Source organism: Sturnira hondurensis, unplaced genomic scaffold (genome assembly GCF_014824575.4).
Source record: "Sturnira hondurensis isolate 20B ecotype Veracruz unplaced genomic scaffold, ASM1482457v3 Scaffold0005329, whole genome shotgun sequence".
Classification (NCBI taxonomy): Eukaryota; Metazoa; Chordata; class Mammalia; order Chiroptera; family Phyllostomidae; genus Sturnira; species Sturnira hondurensis.
In genome coordinates this window covers 2524648-2539007 of record NW_028077960.1, presented here as the reverse complement: position 1 = coordinate 2539007, position 14360 = coordinate 2524648, and the positions used below count along the sequence as shown (strand labels likewise).

The following is a 14360-nucleotide window of genomic DNA, read 5'->3' as shown; positions in this document are numbered from 1 at the left end:
AGGGAAAGATCCTCACGGCCGGAGGGTCGGAGGGACGGAGACCGGGGTCGGCAACTTGGCCTAGGGTCCCGTAGCCCGCGTTTCCACGTGCCGCGCTGCAACAACCGGGGTGACCGACTGATTCTGCATGCTTCCCAGGACAGCGCAGGAGTCACAGGGCTGTGCACGCCACACTAGGGCTCTCTCTCGCGACTCGCGCCCTGGAACACTGAGGAGTAGTACTCAGAAACGAAAACCACGAAGTCTCCGCGCGGCGTATTTTAAAAAGCCCAGAAGCTACGCCCTCCCCGTAACCGGAAGTATGCACCAGCCTCACAAGCTAGCCCACTATTTACAAGGGGCGGGGCAGCGGCGGGAACTGCAACTTCCAGAATGCACCACTGAACTTCCGGTTTCCGGCAAGGGGACCCGAGTGAGTGTTTACACCGGCGGCTCTGCGGCCGGGTTCGTTCCGCGGGACGGGTGAGGGCGCTGGGCCCGGTCCGCGTGGGCTCGACTCGTGGTGAAAAGTTAGCTGGTCCCATGGGAGCGGTGGGGTCGTTGCTAAAGCGTGTCCTCCCTACTACTTAGCTATCTGTGACCTTGTGCCGGTGACTTCATCTTTCTGGGTCTCGGTTGCCTGGTATGTAAAATGTGGATGATAATGCCTGCCTCAGTGAACGATTGTGGGGATTAAATGAGATATGGTATGTAAATAAACCTATTCCCTTCTCTACCGTGAGTCTGGACATGGGGGATACCTTGAGGATGCCTCGGGGCCTGGTGAGCAGCCTGTCAACCTTTTACAACCTTTTGTATCGTTCTTACTAGAAGACTCTTTGGAAGCAATAGTGATTATAACAAGGAATTTTCTAGCCTTACAGGACTCTTCAAACCTCAGTTTCTGGTGCATTTTGGGGGCACCCATGTGTGCTAGGACCGTAAAAGCAAAAAATTCTGGTCTTTGCTTTCAAGAGCCCCCAAGAATGGGTTAGAGGGAAGGTGAGGTTGGAAGTAAATAGATATCTGTAACTCTGCCCTGAAGGAATGCGGAGACAACAGAGGAGGTGATATTTGGGTTGGTCTTGGTAGGAGTTTGCTAAGTTTTCCTGAGAGGACAAAGAGAAAAGGAATTACAAACAGAATTAGCAGATGAGCAGAGGTGTAAAGTGAGGCAACTTTGTTTTGAATGGAGGCTCAGTGGGGGTGGAGTTAAGTGCTGGGGAGGGTGGGACAGGGTACTCTTGGCAGGAAGGCTGGCAGAGGGAACAGATGTAAATGTGTTTAAGGCTGTGGAGCTTAGAGTTATTCAAAGAGGTGATTTAGAGTCATCGGGGAGTTCTAAGCAGAGGGGTGACTTAATCATATCTGTTTTTAATTTATTTAAAAAAATTTTAAATTTATTTTTAGAGAGAGGGGAAGGGGAGGGAGAAAGAGAGGGAGAGAAACATGAGTGTGCAAGAGATACATGAATCAGTTGCCTCTGGAGTGCCCCCAACTGGGGACCCTGCCCACAACCCAGGCATGTGCCCTGATTGGGAATCGAACTGGCAACCCTTCAATTCACAGGCCGGCACTCAATCCGCTGAGCCACACCAGCCTGGGCTTGATGATATCTGTGTTTTTAAATGAGTTGGGTGGCAGCATGGATGTTTGATAGCAAGAGTCAGGAACTTATTATAAAGCTCTTGTAATAGTTTGAGCAAGAGGTGTGAATCAAATGAGTGTACATAAATGAGAGGGTTGGATGATCTCATTTGACCCTCACAACATTGTTTTAGGTGGGCTGATGTTTTTATGTCTCCTTTAAAGATGGAGAAACTGAGGCCTAGAGAGCTGAAGTTTCTTGCTGTCCATCACAGAATTAGTAGAGAGAACCCCAGATTCTAGTTCTGTCTTGATGCTGCACCCTGTGCTTTTCCTGCAGTGTCGCACTGAGTTATCTCTCACCCAGCTTCTTGGTAGGGTGCTGAGGGAGTAAGGTGGTGGTCTGTCCTTTAACCACTAACGAGGGTGCATTTCCTTTGCAGGGAGAAAGAGAGAGCGTGAAAGAGAGAGGATGTCTCTCTCAGATTGGCACCTGGCAGTGAAACTGGCTGATCAGCCACTTGCCCCAAAGTCTATTCTTCGATTGCCAGAGACAGAATTGGGAGAATATTCACTGGGGGCCTATAGTATTTCATTTCTGAAGCAGCTCATTGCTGGCAAACTGCAGGAGTCAGTTCCAGACCCTGAGCTGATTGGTGAGTCTCTGCGAACTAGAGATGGGCTACTGCTCTGATTTCTTTTTGGGGAGGATGCTTCTGGAATTACAGGGGTAAATTAAGAAGTTGAGATTTGTTGCCTCATAATGTTAATACTCTAGGGAACTGAGTGTTGGGTGAAAAGAAACATATGTTAAGTAAGAAAACTATTGGTTGCCATTTCAGTTGTGTATTTTTCTTGTTGTTGTTCAAGTATAGTTGTCTCCATTTTCCCCCACCACTCCCTGCCCCCCACCATCCCCACTCCTGGCCCTACCCCTCTTTGGTTTTGTCCATGTGTCCTTTGTACATGGTCCTGAAAACCCTTCCCCCTTTTGCCCCCATTATCTCCTCCCACCTCAGTTGTGTATTATTGAGAACTACTTTATCACAAAGTTCCTTAATCGTGACATTATTGAATTCTTTCTGAAAGAGCAATAATTTGGGGTGGAACAGGGAAGGGGGAGCTGGTCAGGGAAAGCACTCCAGTGTATGGCATTTTGAATTGGTCCTAAGGAGTGATTAAAAGGATTTTGTTTGTTCATTTGTTTGGTTAGTTAGAAGGAAGGCAGTAAATAAGGAAAGGAAGATGGCAAGGGCATTCTAAGTAGAATAAGAAGGAATTAAATATAACAAGTTATATTATTGTATAAAGGTATTTTTTATAGCTAAAGGATCCAACTAGCGAAAAGTGTGTTTTCAGTCCTGAAAACACTGGGTTCGTCCTTTTTTGCTGTTGGATTTTCCCGTTTATTGAATTGAATAGCCTTCACAATATTAAGCTCTAGAGCTTTCTTGTACATAGACCCTGTATTTTATGAGTTTGTACTTGCTAACAGTTGTTATTCAAATATACTTATTAAATAACACTACTTTATAAGCAAGTGTCATTCTCTAGCTAGTTGTCTAACTGAAATAAGTTTCCTAGGGGACAGGAATCATCTAAATTGTTTTGAGGATATACTTGTCCAAAGTATAAATGGACAATTCTTTTTTTTAGACCTGATCTATTGTGGCCGGAAGCTAAAAGACGACCAGACTCTTGACTTCTATGGCATTCAACCTGGATCCACAGTCCATGTTCTGCGCAAGTCCTGGCCCGAGCCTGATCAGAAACCAGGTGAGTGGCAGTTGGCCCTTAGGCAGAGCTTCAGTAATGTCAAGGGAAGGGTGTGTGGGCTTCTAAGGCACAGGCCTGGCTGGATGGAACAAAGGGACAATTTACTGAAATGGTAATAGAAGATAGATATCTTTATTACTTATTCGGTTAGACCACCTTGATGAAACAAAATACAGTTTTGACGTTCTCATTGCCAATACCACTAATGGATGGGGATCTGCTTCTCTATTTTGTGAGTTCATTATCCACTGTTTTAATGGGGTGATAATGTGTGTCTATTTAAGTTTCTTTAGGTTAAGGGTTTATTTCTCAGTGAACTTTGTATCTTTTTGTTACTGTTCTCATTAGAAAAGAATCTGGGGACTCCCTGGATTCCTTTAATGCAGCAATTTTCAAGAATTTTTATTTTTATTTTTATTTATTTTTTAAAGATGTTATTCATTTATTTTTAGAGGGGAAGGGAAGGAGAGAGGGAGAGAAATATCAATGTATGGTTGCCTTTCATGTGTCCTCCGCTGGGAACTGGCCTGCAACCCAGGCATGTGCCCTGACTGAGAATCGAACTGCGATCGCCTGGCTCGCAGGCCTGCGCTCAATCCACTGAGCTACACCAGCCAGGGCATTCAAGAATTTTTAAAATATGCAATACCAGACATTAGTCAGGGACACTGACCTTTTTTCCCTTACATTGTCAAATAAAAAAATAACAGTCAACACAACAATGGCCATCCTGTGTGAATGAATCAAAATTACACCTTTTTTCTTGTCAGAACAATATATTATATTTTTTGGCATGCTGCAGAATTTGAATAATTAGCTGTGTGTGCCATGAGAGGAAAAGGGTTGAAAATCACTGCTCCGATACGTGGTTTGTTCTCTTGTTTTCAAATCTTCCAGCAAACTGCCTTGGGCATTGATTTGCTCAGTCAGCTTTCTCTTCCTGCTGTAGCAGTAATTTATTTTTTTAAAACTTGGAAATATTTGAAGAGTATTAAAGTAGCTCTTGGAGAAAATATACAAAGCCTCTAATGTCTGTCCTAAAAGGTGCTGGTTGTAATTTATAATTTAAATTTTGCGTCTGTGTTTTAAAAGCCTCCCCCAGGATGAAGTTAAACTATATAAAAAGATTAGCTTTGTTAAACTGTCAGTTTGACATTTTTATAGTGTTCACAATTGCTGTGAGTGGTTATCAGCTTGAAATATACTCTCTTTTCAAATCTAAACATAAAGGAGAAAGACCTTTTGTACTCTGCTGGGACGTGAGAAGGAAAAAGGCAGTCTCCAACATCCAGAGGTTGGCCTCACCCTCCTCGGTCGGGCCTTGGAATGGGAACCATTTCACAGGTCACCGACGCCTACAAGGCCACTCAGAGACTGAGCTGGATCAAGACAAAAACAAGAGCCCTCTCATTTGTGAACTGACGCAGACTCTGGCCAGCAGTGTCCGCGGTATTGTGGATGAGACAAGATAAATTCACACGGACTACTGAAGTCCTGTGGAGAAAAAGGGATGGCATGGCCACTCTCTCAAGGGGAGAGTGCCTCGACCCTTGCCTTGATAGGCTTTTATTGGCTTTCTAATAGCATACATCAAAGAAGGTTCTCATTCATTATGCTTAAGTTTGCTTTAGGTAAGTATTTTTTACAGATAGCAAAGGAAGAGATGTTACTGATTACTTCCTACAGATTAACAAGGAAAAAATGCTGTAAATGGAAGGGAATGATAAGAGTAATTGGTCTGGTTGCACTTCAGTCCTTGGGAGAATTAGCGCAGACTTTAGGAAGTTACTTTAAAGATATGCAGTCAGCATTTTCTACTTCAACTCAGGGTGAGGGAGTTTTAGCAAGAGCAAGCCTCAAGGCAGCCTAGGTATAATGCAGGCCTGGTTTCCCATGGGGAAGTCGATCCATGGGTTTGGCATCCGATGTGCCGCCCTGCGCCTGTGGGCTTTCCAATAGGGCTGGCCTACAGTTACCATTCCACACGGATAGGTTCCCTATAGTGAACAGAGGCAAAAATCTGAACAATTTCCAAACCACAAAAATCGCCAAATATCCCTCTATTATGAGTGCTTTCCATTACACTTTCGTCCTTGCCCTAGTTTTCCTTTAGGTAAGAATTATTAAGATACCAATCATAAATGTACCCCGACTTCCTGACACCATCCAGTCTAAAGCAAACACACATCTCCTTAAACTTCCCCCCAAATCACCCAGCCAAAACCTAATTCTGTAGTAAGTCCTTTCTAAAACGCTCTTATTGAGGTGCCCCGCTGAATGCAGTGTGGTATTTGGTAATTGGTTGGTTTTTGTTTTAATTTAGTCTTGTTTCTCCTGCTGTCCTAAGAGTTCCTTAATGTCAGGGACTGTTATTTGTTACATACTTGTGCCTTGCCCCAAAGCAGGCATGGAGTAAATGCTTAGTGTGAGTTTGCTGAATGAATAAATTAGCTAATTTGCTGAAGGTGAATACTTTCCAGGAGAGAGACTCCTCACAATTAGCACTGTAGGTGAGGATGTGGTTCCACCTGGAGCCACAGGGGGGCATTCGCCTTGCTTTGGCAGTGGTGCTCCTGGAGTTAGTGGGGCAGCACAGCCTACATCACCCATCACAAGTAGCCGTCCTAGGGGAGGCGACCACACTTTTAAAAGTGTGACCTGGGGTGAACATCTTCCCTGCTCCCCCTTCTTTTTTTTTTTTTTTAAAGATTTTATTTACCTTTAGAGGGGAAGGAGAAGGAGAGAAACATCAATGTATGGTTGCCTTTTGTGGGTCCCCTGCTGGGAGTTGGCCTGCAGGGAACCGGCCTGCAACCCAGGCTTGTGCCCTGACTGGGAATCGAACCTCGATCCTCTGGTTCGCAGGCCTGTGCTCAATCCACTGAGCTACACCAGCCAGGTGCTCCCCTTTCTTTAACTCACATTTCTTCACCTATGAAATGGGCTGATATCCTAGGTAGGAGAGCAACTAAGTAAAACTAAGAGAACTGCTAAACTTTCATATATATCAAAACCCCCAAAATCAGAAGTCAAAAAGGAACTTTGAGTCCTAGTGAGACACTTGACACTGAGCTTGTGATGAAAGTTTAAGAGCCCTAAAATAGTGTGTTTTCTTGGTCCCTCTTGTATTTTTTAATTAAAAATATCAGCCCTGGCTGGTGTAGCTCAGTGGATTGAGNTCCTACAGGGAGGCGGTGAGTGTGTGTGTGCAGCTCCCTGCCTGGGACTTGCCAGACCTGCAGGAGAGTGACTGCTGGAGAGTGGTGTAGACTGGGAGTTGGGAGCCCGTTACCATGGCTACCAAGAGTTCCTCGGGGAGGGTTTGCCATGTCTGTGGGTCTCAGTAGAGGCCTGTGTTCCCCCAAAGAGGCTGTCTCAGCTGCATAGTGTCGGTTTCCAACTAGTGATGATGGTACGACCTCTCCTGGTATCGGCCTCACAGAATGAATATGATCCCAGCCAAAGGGTCCACATGTGGTCTCCACTGGGCCTCAGTCTTGGAATTTGGCTGCACTGCCTGCCCCCTGCCTCTCACCTGGATTTCCTCCCTGGGAAATGCACTCATGTCTCTCTGTAGGAGAGTTGATAAGCAAAGTTGATACAGCTGTAAACTTCCCCATATCTATGACTGTGAAAGGATAATTATATGGAGACTAGAAAGGACTCTTGGGACTAAAGAAACTTTTGTTATTGGCTTGTAGTGAGAGCTGTTATTTTGGAAACTTTAGAAAGAAAGTTTCTGAAAGAAAATATCAGAGAGGAAACAATTACCCCGAATCATGTCACCCTGCTAACTGCTGTTCTTTTCTTTGTGCCCCCCCTACCTTGGACCACATGCACACTGACACATTTTATGTGGTTTAATTAGAGAAAGCACATACAACTTTGTTTTTTTTCTCTTAACATGTTGTACCAGTGTACCTCCGTATTGTTTGGATGGCTTGCAGCACTTAATACTTTAAATCACTGTGTCAGAATCTACTGACTTGTTTATATCTTCCTCCTTTTCAAATGTGAAGTCTAGAATTCCTGCAGTGGGATGTTGATCAGAGCAATGTCTTTCATGTGATAAGACTCCTCTCTGCTGGAACTTGGCTTTGATGATCTTTGGTAGCCTGGAGATGCTTAAAAGAGTGCAGTTTTCATTTCTGTGTTGTAAGTGTGTTTTTCTGAATGGGCACGCAATTCTCAGTGGGGGGACAAAGGAGGAGACCTGCAGACGAGCGGCACCTGGCCACATGATGAAATGATGTTCTGTGTCTGCAGCACGGGCAGGGCCTGGGCTGCGGGGTAACTGTTGTGTCTTGTCCACAGAACCTGTGGACAAAGTGGCCGCCCTGCGGGAGTTCCGAGTGCTGCACACTGCCTTGCACAGCAGCTCCTCCTACAGGGAGGCGGTGAGTGTGTGTGTGCAGCTCCCTGCCTGGGACTTGCCAGACCTGCAGGAGAGTGACTGCTGGAGAGTGGTGTAGACTGGGAGTTGGGAGCCCGTTACCATGGCTACCAAGAGTTCCTCGGGGAGGGTTTGCCATGTCTGTGGGTCTCAGTAGAGGCCTGTGTTCCCCCAAAGAGGCTGTCTCAGCTGCATAGTGTCGGTTTCCAACTAGTGATGATGGTACGACCTCTCCTGGTATCGGCCTCACAGAATGAATATGATCCCAGCCAAAGGGTCCACATGTGGTCTCCACTGGGCCTCAGTCTTGGAATTTGGCTGCGCTGCCTGCCCCCTGCCTCTCACCTGGATTTCCTCCCTGGGAAATGCACTCATGTCTCTCTGTAGGAGAGTTGATAAGCAAAGTTGATACAGCTGTAAACTTCCCCATATCTATGACTGTGAAAGGATAATTGTATGGAGACTAGAAAGGACTCTTGGGACCAGAGAAACCTTGTTATTGGCTTGTAATGAGAGCTGTTATTTTGGGAACTTTAGAAGTGTAGATGGGAGAAGGACTAGAGATGGAAGGTTTACTGTGATGTTGCCTTTAAAAAAAGTTGTTTGTGTCCCCTCCAGTCAGCCACGATGTCAGAGAAGAAAGAGGTTCCTCTGATTCCTGGGGCTGTTGTTGCGTTGTGGTGGTGGGTGTGCAGGCACTTAGAGGGGGCAAGTATTTCAGCAGAGTGTGGGAACCTGCTGAGTGGATTGGGCTCAGCCCTCCCTGTTTCTCCCTCAGGTCTTTAAGATGCTGAGCAATAAGGAGTCTCTGGATCAGATCATTGTGGCCACCCCAGGCCTGAGCAGTGACCCCATTGCTCTCGGTAAGTACAGAGCTGAACTTGAGGAAGTGGCAGTTGTTGGAGGAGCAGAAGCCAGAAGAGGGCAGTCAGAAACCTGAAGAGACTCTGACCATCTTCTGAAGAACCACTGGTCTGTGGCGGGGAGGGGAGAACCCAGACGCACTCCGCATACCCAGCCCTCCTAGGGCTGTCAGCCCCGCAGCCTAACTGACATCATAAATGACACTGTGAGGATGTCAGACGAGGGCAGGTTAGCCCAAACCACAGCTATCAGGGGAGACTCGGTGCGCACCTGTGATGTGATGGATCAGGGATGGATCAGGGAAGAACCCAGAGATAATGGGGAAAAGAGGAGGCTGGCGTGTTGGCACCAGTACGTGACTTAACTGCAGGGTGAGGGGGCGAGCAGGGGGCGAGATGGAGGGCACTCTGTGTGCTGCTGGGCGCTTCGTTTCTCCCGCTTCCTACATGGGCGCTCTGGGGTCCTGTGCCCCAGCTGAGCCTGTTGCTCTGAGGCCTAACACCTCTCCTCCCTCTTGGATCTGGCAGGGTCTGAGTGTCTGAGGTGAGTCCTATTCTCCTTAGGGGTTCTCCAGGACAAGGACCTCTTCTCTGTCTTTGCTGACCCCAACATGCTGGATACGTAAGTACACCCATCTGTTAAAGAGTACCCCATCTCTCCTCATCCAGTCTGGCAGAGCCTAATTGTTGCCCTGCATTCGGCTCTCGGAGCCCAGTCCCTGACTACCCCCAAGTCTACCCCAAGTATGTCAGGAGGTGAGAAAGAGCAGGGTGCTGTGAGGAAGGACAAGCCCAAGGGCAGGAACATGTATTGCTGTGGAGGTGAAGCAGGGTCTGAGGGAGGCGGCTTCGTGGGCTGGGCTCAGAATAGCTGTCATTCAGTAGGTATGAAGGATCCTTTGAAGGATGTGAAGCCGGGGAAGGAAGCAGGTGTGTAGTTCCCTGTTGTTGTCGAACTAGATGGGACAGCAGAGGTTCTGTCTCTTATTTTGCAAGTGAAGAAACAAGGCCCCCCACTGCCCCCCAAGGGAAGAGGGGGCACCTGGGAAGCAGTGGCAGACCCCTGAGCCCCCCGGGCTGTCCTGTCTCATTGTGCCAAGGGGAGGTGCAGCACTTACAGTGGATGCCAGGGCGCTGCCACTGTTGCTAGGGGCAGAGCAGAGGAGGGTGAAGCCCACTGGAAGGGGGTGCAGAAGACTGAGGGATTCCAGGGCAGGCACAGGGGGCTTGACATTTCTAGGGCCACCCAGACTTTTGTCATGGCAGGGGTGCTCTTTCTTCCTCGTTCATCCTTGGCTTTCTTGCTGGCCCTGTTCCAGGTTGGTACCTGCTCACCCGGCCCTAGTCAATGCCATTGTCCTGGTTTTGCACTCGGTGGCAGGCAGCACAGCGCTCCCGGGGGCTGACTCCTCTTCCCGGAGCACGCCCTCCAGCTCCTACAGGGACATGCCAGGTGAGTCCTAGGAGAGTGTTGTGTGGGCCCCCTCAGGGGCCGGCAGTGGCCCAGGAAAATGCTTTCCTCAGCAGCTATGTATAGCGCTGGCAGAGGGTGTTCCTCGGGAACTCTCGGTTTGAGTCAGGGAGTGCATCTGTCCTGTAATTTTCCAAGAGGAGAGATGAAAGTATGAATTTGAAGAGTATCTGAGCTGAGATTCTGGAGCTATGCCTGTGCCTTTCTGTTCTCCCTCCTGAAATCTGTTCTGCCTCCTCCAGGTGGCTTCCTCTTTGAAGGGCTCTCTGATGATGAGGACGACTTTCACCCGGTAAGTGGCCTGGCTGCCTGCCCTCTGGGGAATGTGGTCCCAGGCAGGGCTGCATCCTGGGGACGTGCAGCCCAAGCTGTGAGGTGGTCGTAGGCCCTTTGGTGGCCAAGTCTATGCCACATCATTGCTTTCTGATCGTGGCAGCTTGGGGAGTCTCCCCAAGAACTGTACATGGAACGGGGGTGGTGTTATCGGGGACTGTCACAGGGCCACTCTCCTGATCTTTGGTACCTCTCTTTTCCAGAGGGCCAGGTCCACGCCCTCTAGCAGCACCCCCAGCTCCCGCCCAGCCTCCCTGGGGTACAGTGGAGCTGCTGGACCCCGGCCCATCACCCAGAGTGAGCTGGCCACTGCCCTGGCCCTGGCCAGTACTCCAGAGAGCAGCTCACACACGCCGACTCCTGGCACCCAGGTATTGAGAGGGGAGGGGCAGGTGGAGGCTGGGCCCCCAGGGGAGAAGCTCCCCAGCAGTGGGATGGATTTGCCCTTGCTGACCCTGGCATCTGGTTTGAGCTGAAGTCTACCTGAGTCCTCCCAGGTTTCTCACTGTGAGACCTTGCTCTCCCTTGCCCTTAGGGCTCAAAAGTCCAAGACACAGCACAGTCCCGATTGATTCCTCCTCCCGAGAAGCTCAGGAGAAACCTTCCCTCACATTAAGTGTGCTTCCCCATCCCTGGCAGGGCCCAGCCTTCAATGGCTTGAGTATTTCTAGTGATAGTCTCTCCAGCTTCCAGTGCCAGGGTCCTAGGCTAGGTCAGGGGCTCGATTCCATTTCCCTGGAGTGGAAGAGAATGGAGCCTTTTCTGCCTGCCTGACGAGCCTTTAGGTCCCTCTGTGTGGTTGTCTCGTGCAGGCCCCTGTTGGGAGGCAGCATTTGGACACACCAGGGGCACCGTGGGGTGACGTGACAGCAGTGGGTATGTGCTGGGAGATTGAGATGGCTCTGGGGGTGGCCCTCATCACCGGTTTGTCTCCCTAGGGCCATTCCTCTGGGACCTCACCAATGTCCTCTGGTGTCCAGTCAGGGACGCCCATCACCAATGACCTCTTCAGCCAAGCCCTACAGCATGCCCTGCAGGCCTCTGGGCAGCCCAGCCTTCAGGTCAGTCTTCCTCACGCTGGTGCCCAGGCGGCTTTCCTGGTTACTTTGGATACCGAGCTCCTGCTCCCTGGAGGGCCTTCCCACTTGGCATGCTTCACTCTAGGGACAGCAGGGGCAGGGCAGTGTAACAGGGGAAGCTCTCCTCGAGGAAAGGTGTCCCTGTGACTTCCACTCCTGCACCAAGTGACCGTAGCCTGCCTCCACTGACCACCTGGCCTGGATACTTACAGCAGTTTTGGTCCATCCATTCTGCAGGCGCTGCCTGAGCATGGAGCATGTAAATACTGAGCTTGGGCCTGGGTCCGGCTCCTGGGCTGGAGATGAGCCGTCCTCATTCCTGCCAGAGGGCCGTCAGGCAGTTGGTTACTGAACTTGGGGAACAACAGGGCTAGAAGCCAGGCCAGGATTGAGGTGAGAGTCTAGGTCCAGCAAAACTTCTAAAGAAGGGGTGGCCAAGCTGAGAGCTACAAGGCTCAAGGTAGTGTCCTCGTGGAGAGATCCTGAGATGTGGAGCCAGGGAGAAAGCATGCAGGTGCCTGCCTGCATGTGAGGAGCAGAGGGCCTGGGCAGGGTGGTCACTAGGGGGCAGTGGAGGGTTAAGCAGGAGGGACACCAGGGGCTCTCCCTCACAGCACGCTCACCCTAGTGGCCAAGCAGAAGGCCCACAGGACCGGGTCTCACTGCCTGTCTCTGTGCACAGCCGTCTGCTTCCCCGTTTCCTTTGCTGCTCACAGTCAGCATGGGGCTGTGATTTCTAGAACTTGCCAGGGTCAGTGAGCCAGGAAGTAGTGGAGACTGGGTTTAAGCCCATGGGGCTTTGTCTACCCCACATGGCCCGAGTGGACAGTGGGCGGTGGAGAGCAGTACCTGTGGACAGCTTGTCTTTTTCGTTTCTTCATCGCAGCTTGACGCCTGCTCACCTTGTTCTCCAGCTCAGGAGCTCTTGGTGGTTCCACCAGGCTGTAAATGGAGTCAGAGTTGTTTCGTGGTTTTCTCAGTAGCCCTTCTCCCCCGCCCCCTCCTGCCCACACGCATTTACGTTCCTCCCCTACTGCCTTCTCCTTTCCACTGCGTGAGCACAACATTTTCCCTAAGTTGTGCACTTACCTACTTCATGAGAGAGAGAGATTGATGAAGCTTTGAAAGTACTGGAAGAAAATATGGCTTAATTGCTTTAAACCCTTACAGTTGAGAAGGCTTTGGATAACTGAAAGTGAAAATCCAGGAGCCATTGTATAAAGAGTAATATATTTGGGGCTTGTAAAAATGATGATTTATGCATAGCGATCGAAAACAAATAAGAAAACAACACCAGGCAAAGTCTGAGCACTAAGGACAAAAACGACTTAGTAAAAGGAGGGAGGCTGTGGACTGACTACGTACAGACATGCAGCACAGAGGGCCCGCACCAGGTGCTTCCTCAGGGTCCCAGCTGTCAGGGTCTGTCCTGGAGACGTGTGCATGAGGAGGGCGACACTGGCGCGGGGCCGGTCACTGCAGCGCTGTTCCAAAATGGCGCAGGATCATGGTGCCCTTCAGGACGTCTGCAGTGTTAAACCACGTTACAGTTATTAAAACATTCTTGAAGTCCCGGCATAGGGAGATGTGCAGGACGCACTGGGAGCGTTAAAAAAGTAGAAGAGGGAAAAACAGACAAACATCAAGCAGAGGAGGGGTGTCCATATGAAGAGGAATATGATGCAAGTGTTAGTATAGGAATATGTGTTTGTGTTCTCAGAACAGAACTGATCATCCAGGAGGGGCTGAGAGTGGACGAGAGGAAGACTTCGCTCTTTGGCATGCTAAGAAACAAAACAATGAGAAATCTTATCCTCCTCACCCCTTTTGCATATGTGCGCATCTGCGCATGTGTATGTCTGTTTATAAGTGTAGTAGGAGAAAGAAAGTAATCTTTTGAACTTTAGACATTGGGTCATTTGTGCTTTTTCTTTGATCCTGTTAGAATTTCCTCTTTTTTTTTACTGGATAAACTTTTCATTTGTTCTTTAAACCCTGAGACTCTCTTGCAGTCTCATTAGACGTCCTGTGTTGTGTGGAACTTCAAGTCAGAGTTTGCAGAAGGAACCCACCCTTTCCCTGCCCCTCACAGGAGAGACCTGAGCGGGTCTCCATAGGGTCGCACCTAACAGCTTTCCCCTGGTCCTGTCTGTCTGCAGAGCCAGTGGCAGCCTCAGCTGCAGCAGCTGCGCGACATGGGCATTCACGACGACGAGCTGAGCCTGCGGGCCCTTCAGGCCACTGGCGGGGACATCCAAGCAGCTCTGGAGCTCATCTTTGCTGGAGGAGCCCCGTGAACTTCCTGCTCCTCCTGAACCCCCAACAAACTGCCAAGGTGGCTGCCCATGGGAGGCACTCCTGGAGGTGCCCCATGTCTCCTTTCCCTAATACACCTGATGGTTGACCTTGGCTTTGTCCAGTGCTTGGCCTTTCTAGCTGATCCACACTGGTGTTGGCAGGGGGGCAAGCATGGAGTGTGGGTCTTGGTGCTCTGATATCAGGGAGCATGACTGGCCCTGCTGCTGGGCCCTGGCTGCAGTTTTAGTCCCATGTCCTGGCATGCTATGTGATGCCCACATTCTCTTTTGGGAGGAGTTTCCAGTGATAGTCCCCAGGCCCTTTGGTGCTCTGGGGTATGGTTTCCTCAGCATGTGCCTAAGGCTGTAGCAGGGCTGCTGCCCAATCTCCAGAGTAACTGCTGTGTTGCTGCTGTGGCCCGAGGAGGTTGTGCGTCTTAGACAACTACAGTCAGAGGAGTGGCCGGGTGGACTTTGAGAGGAGTAGGTGGGGGCAGCCTACTGTCCACATACTTTGTCTCCCAGAGGCTTTCAGATGATTCCTTGTCCTTCCCCCAAGCTGGTCTCGGCTGACATTTGATG

At 49.6% G+C, this 14360-nt stretch overlaps 1 protein-coding gene across 7 annotated transcripts; it reads left to right on the top strand.

The window, feature by feature from the left end:
• Positions 1–345: 345 nt before the first annotated feature.
• Positions 346–13890, top strand: LOC118987759 (ubiquitin-like protein 7). 7 transcript variants are annotated; one of them, XM_037047045.1, is made up of 12 exons: positions 392–462; positions 864–981; positions 2010–2222; positions 3223–3342; positions 7657–7739; positions 8514–8598; positions 9163–9220; positions 9918–10051; positions 10312–10361; positions 10606–10773; positions 11341–11463; positions 13641–13890. In XM_037047045.1, exons 3-12 carry the CDS (start codon positions 2039–2041, stop codon positions 13776–13778), a joined length of 1143 nt encoding a protein of 380 aa, XP_036902940.1. In that variant the 5' UTR covers positions 392–462; positions 864–981; positions 2010–2038; the 3' UTR covers positions 13779–13890. The 7 variants fall into 7 exon arrangements, with proteins under 7 accessions (XP_036902945.1, XP_036902941.1, XP_036902939.1 ...); XM_037047050.1 differs by lacking the exon at positions 864–981 and having other exon boundaries at positions 346–412; XM_037047046.1 differs by lacking the exon at positions 864–981 and having other exon boundaries at positions 369–444.
• The last annotated feature ends 470 nt before the right edge of the window (positions 13891–14360 follow it).

Bases quoted from the DNA above. Each gene is read 5' to 3' on its own strand.
- LOC118987759 (XM_037047050.1), top strand. From the start codon at position 2,039: ATGTCTCTCTCAGATTGGCACCTGGCAGTGAAACTGGCTGATCAGCCA. The intron at 3,343-7,656 runs GTGAGTGGCAGT...TCTTGTCCACAG, and splicing joins CGAGCCTGATCAGAAACCAG to AACCTGTGGACAAAGTGGCC. The intron at 9,221-9,917 runs GTAAGTACACCC...GCCCTGTTCCAG, and splicing joins GACCCCAACATGCTGGATAC to GTTGGTACCTGCTCACCCGG.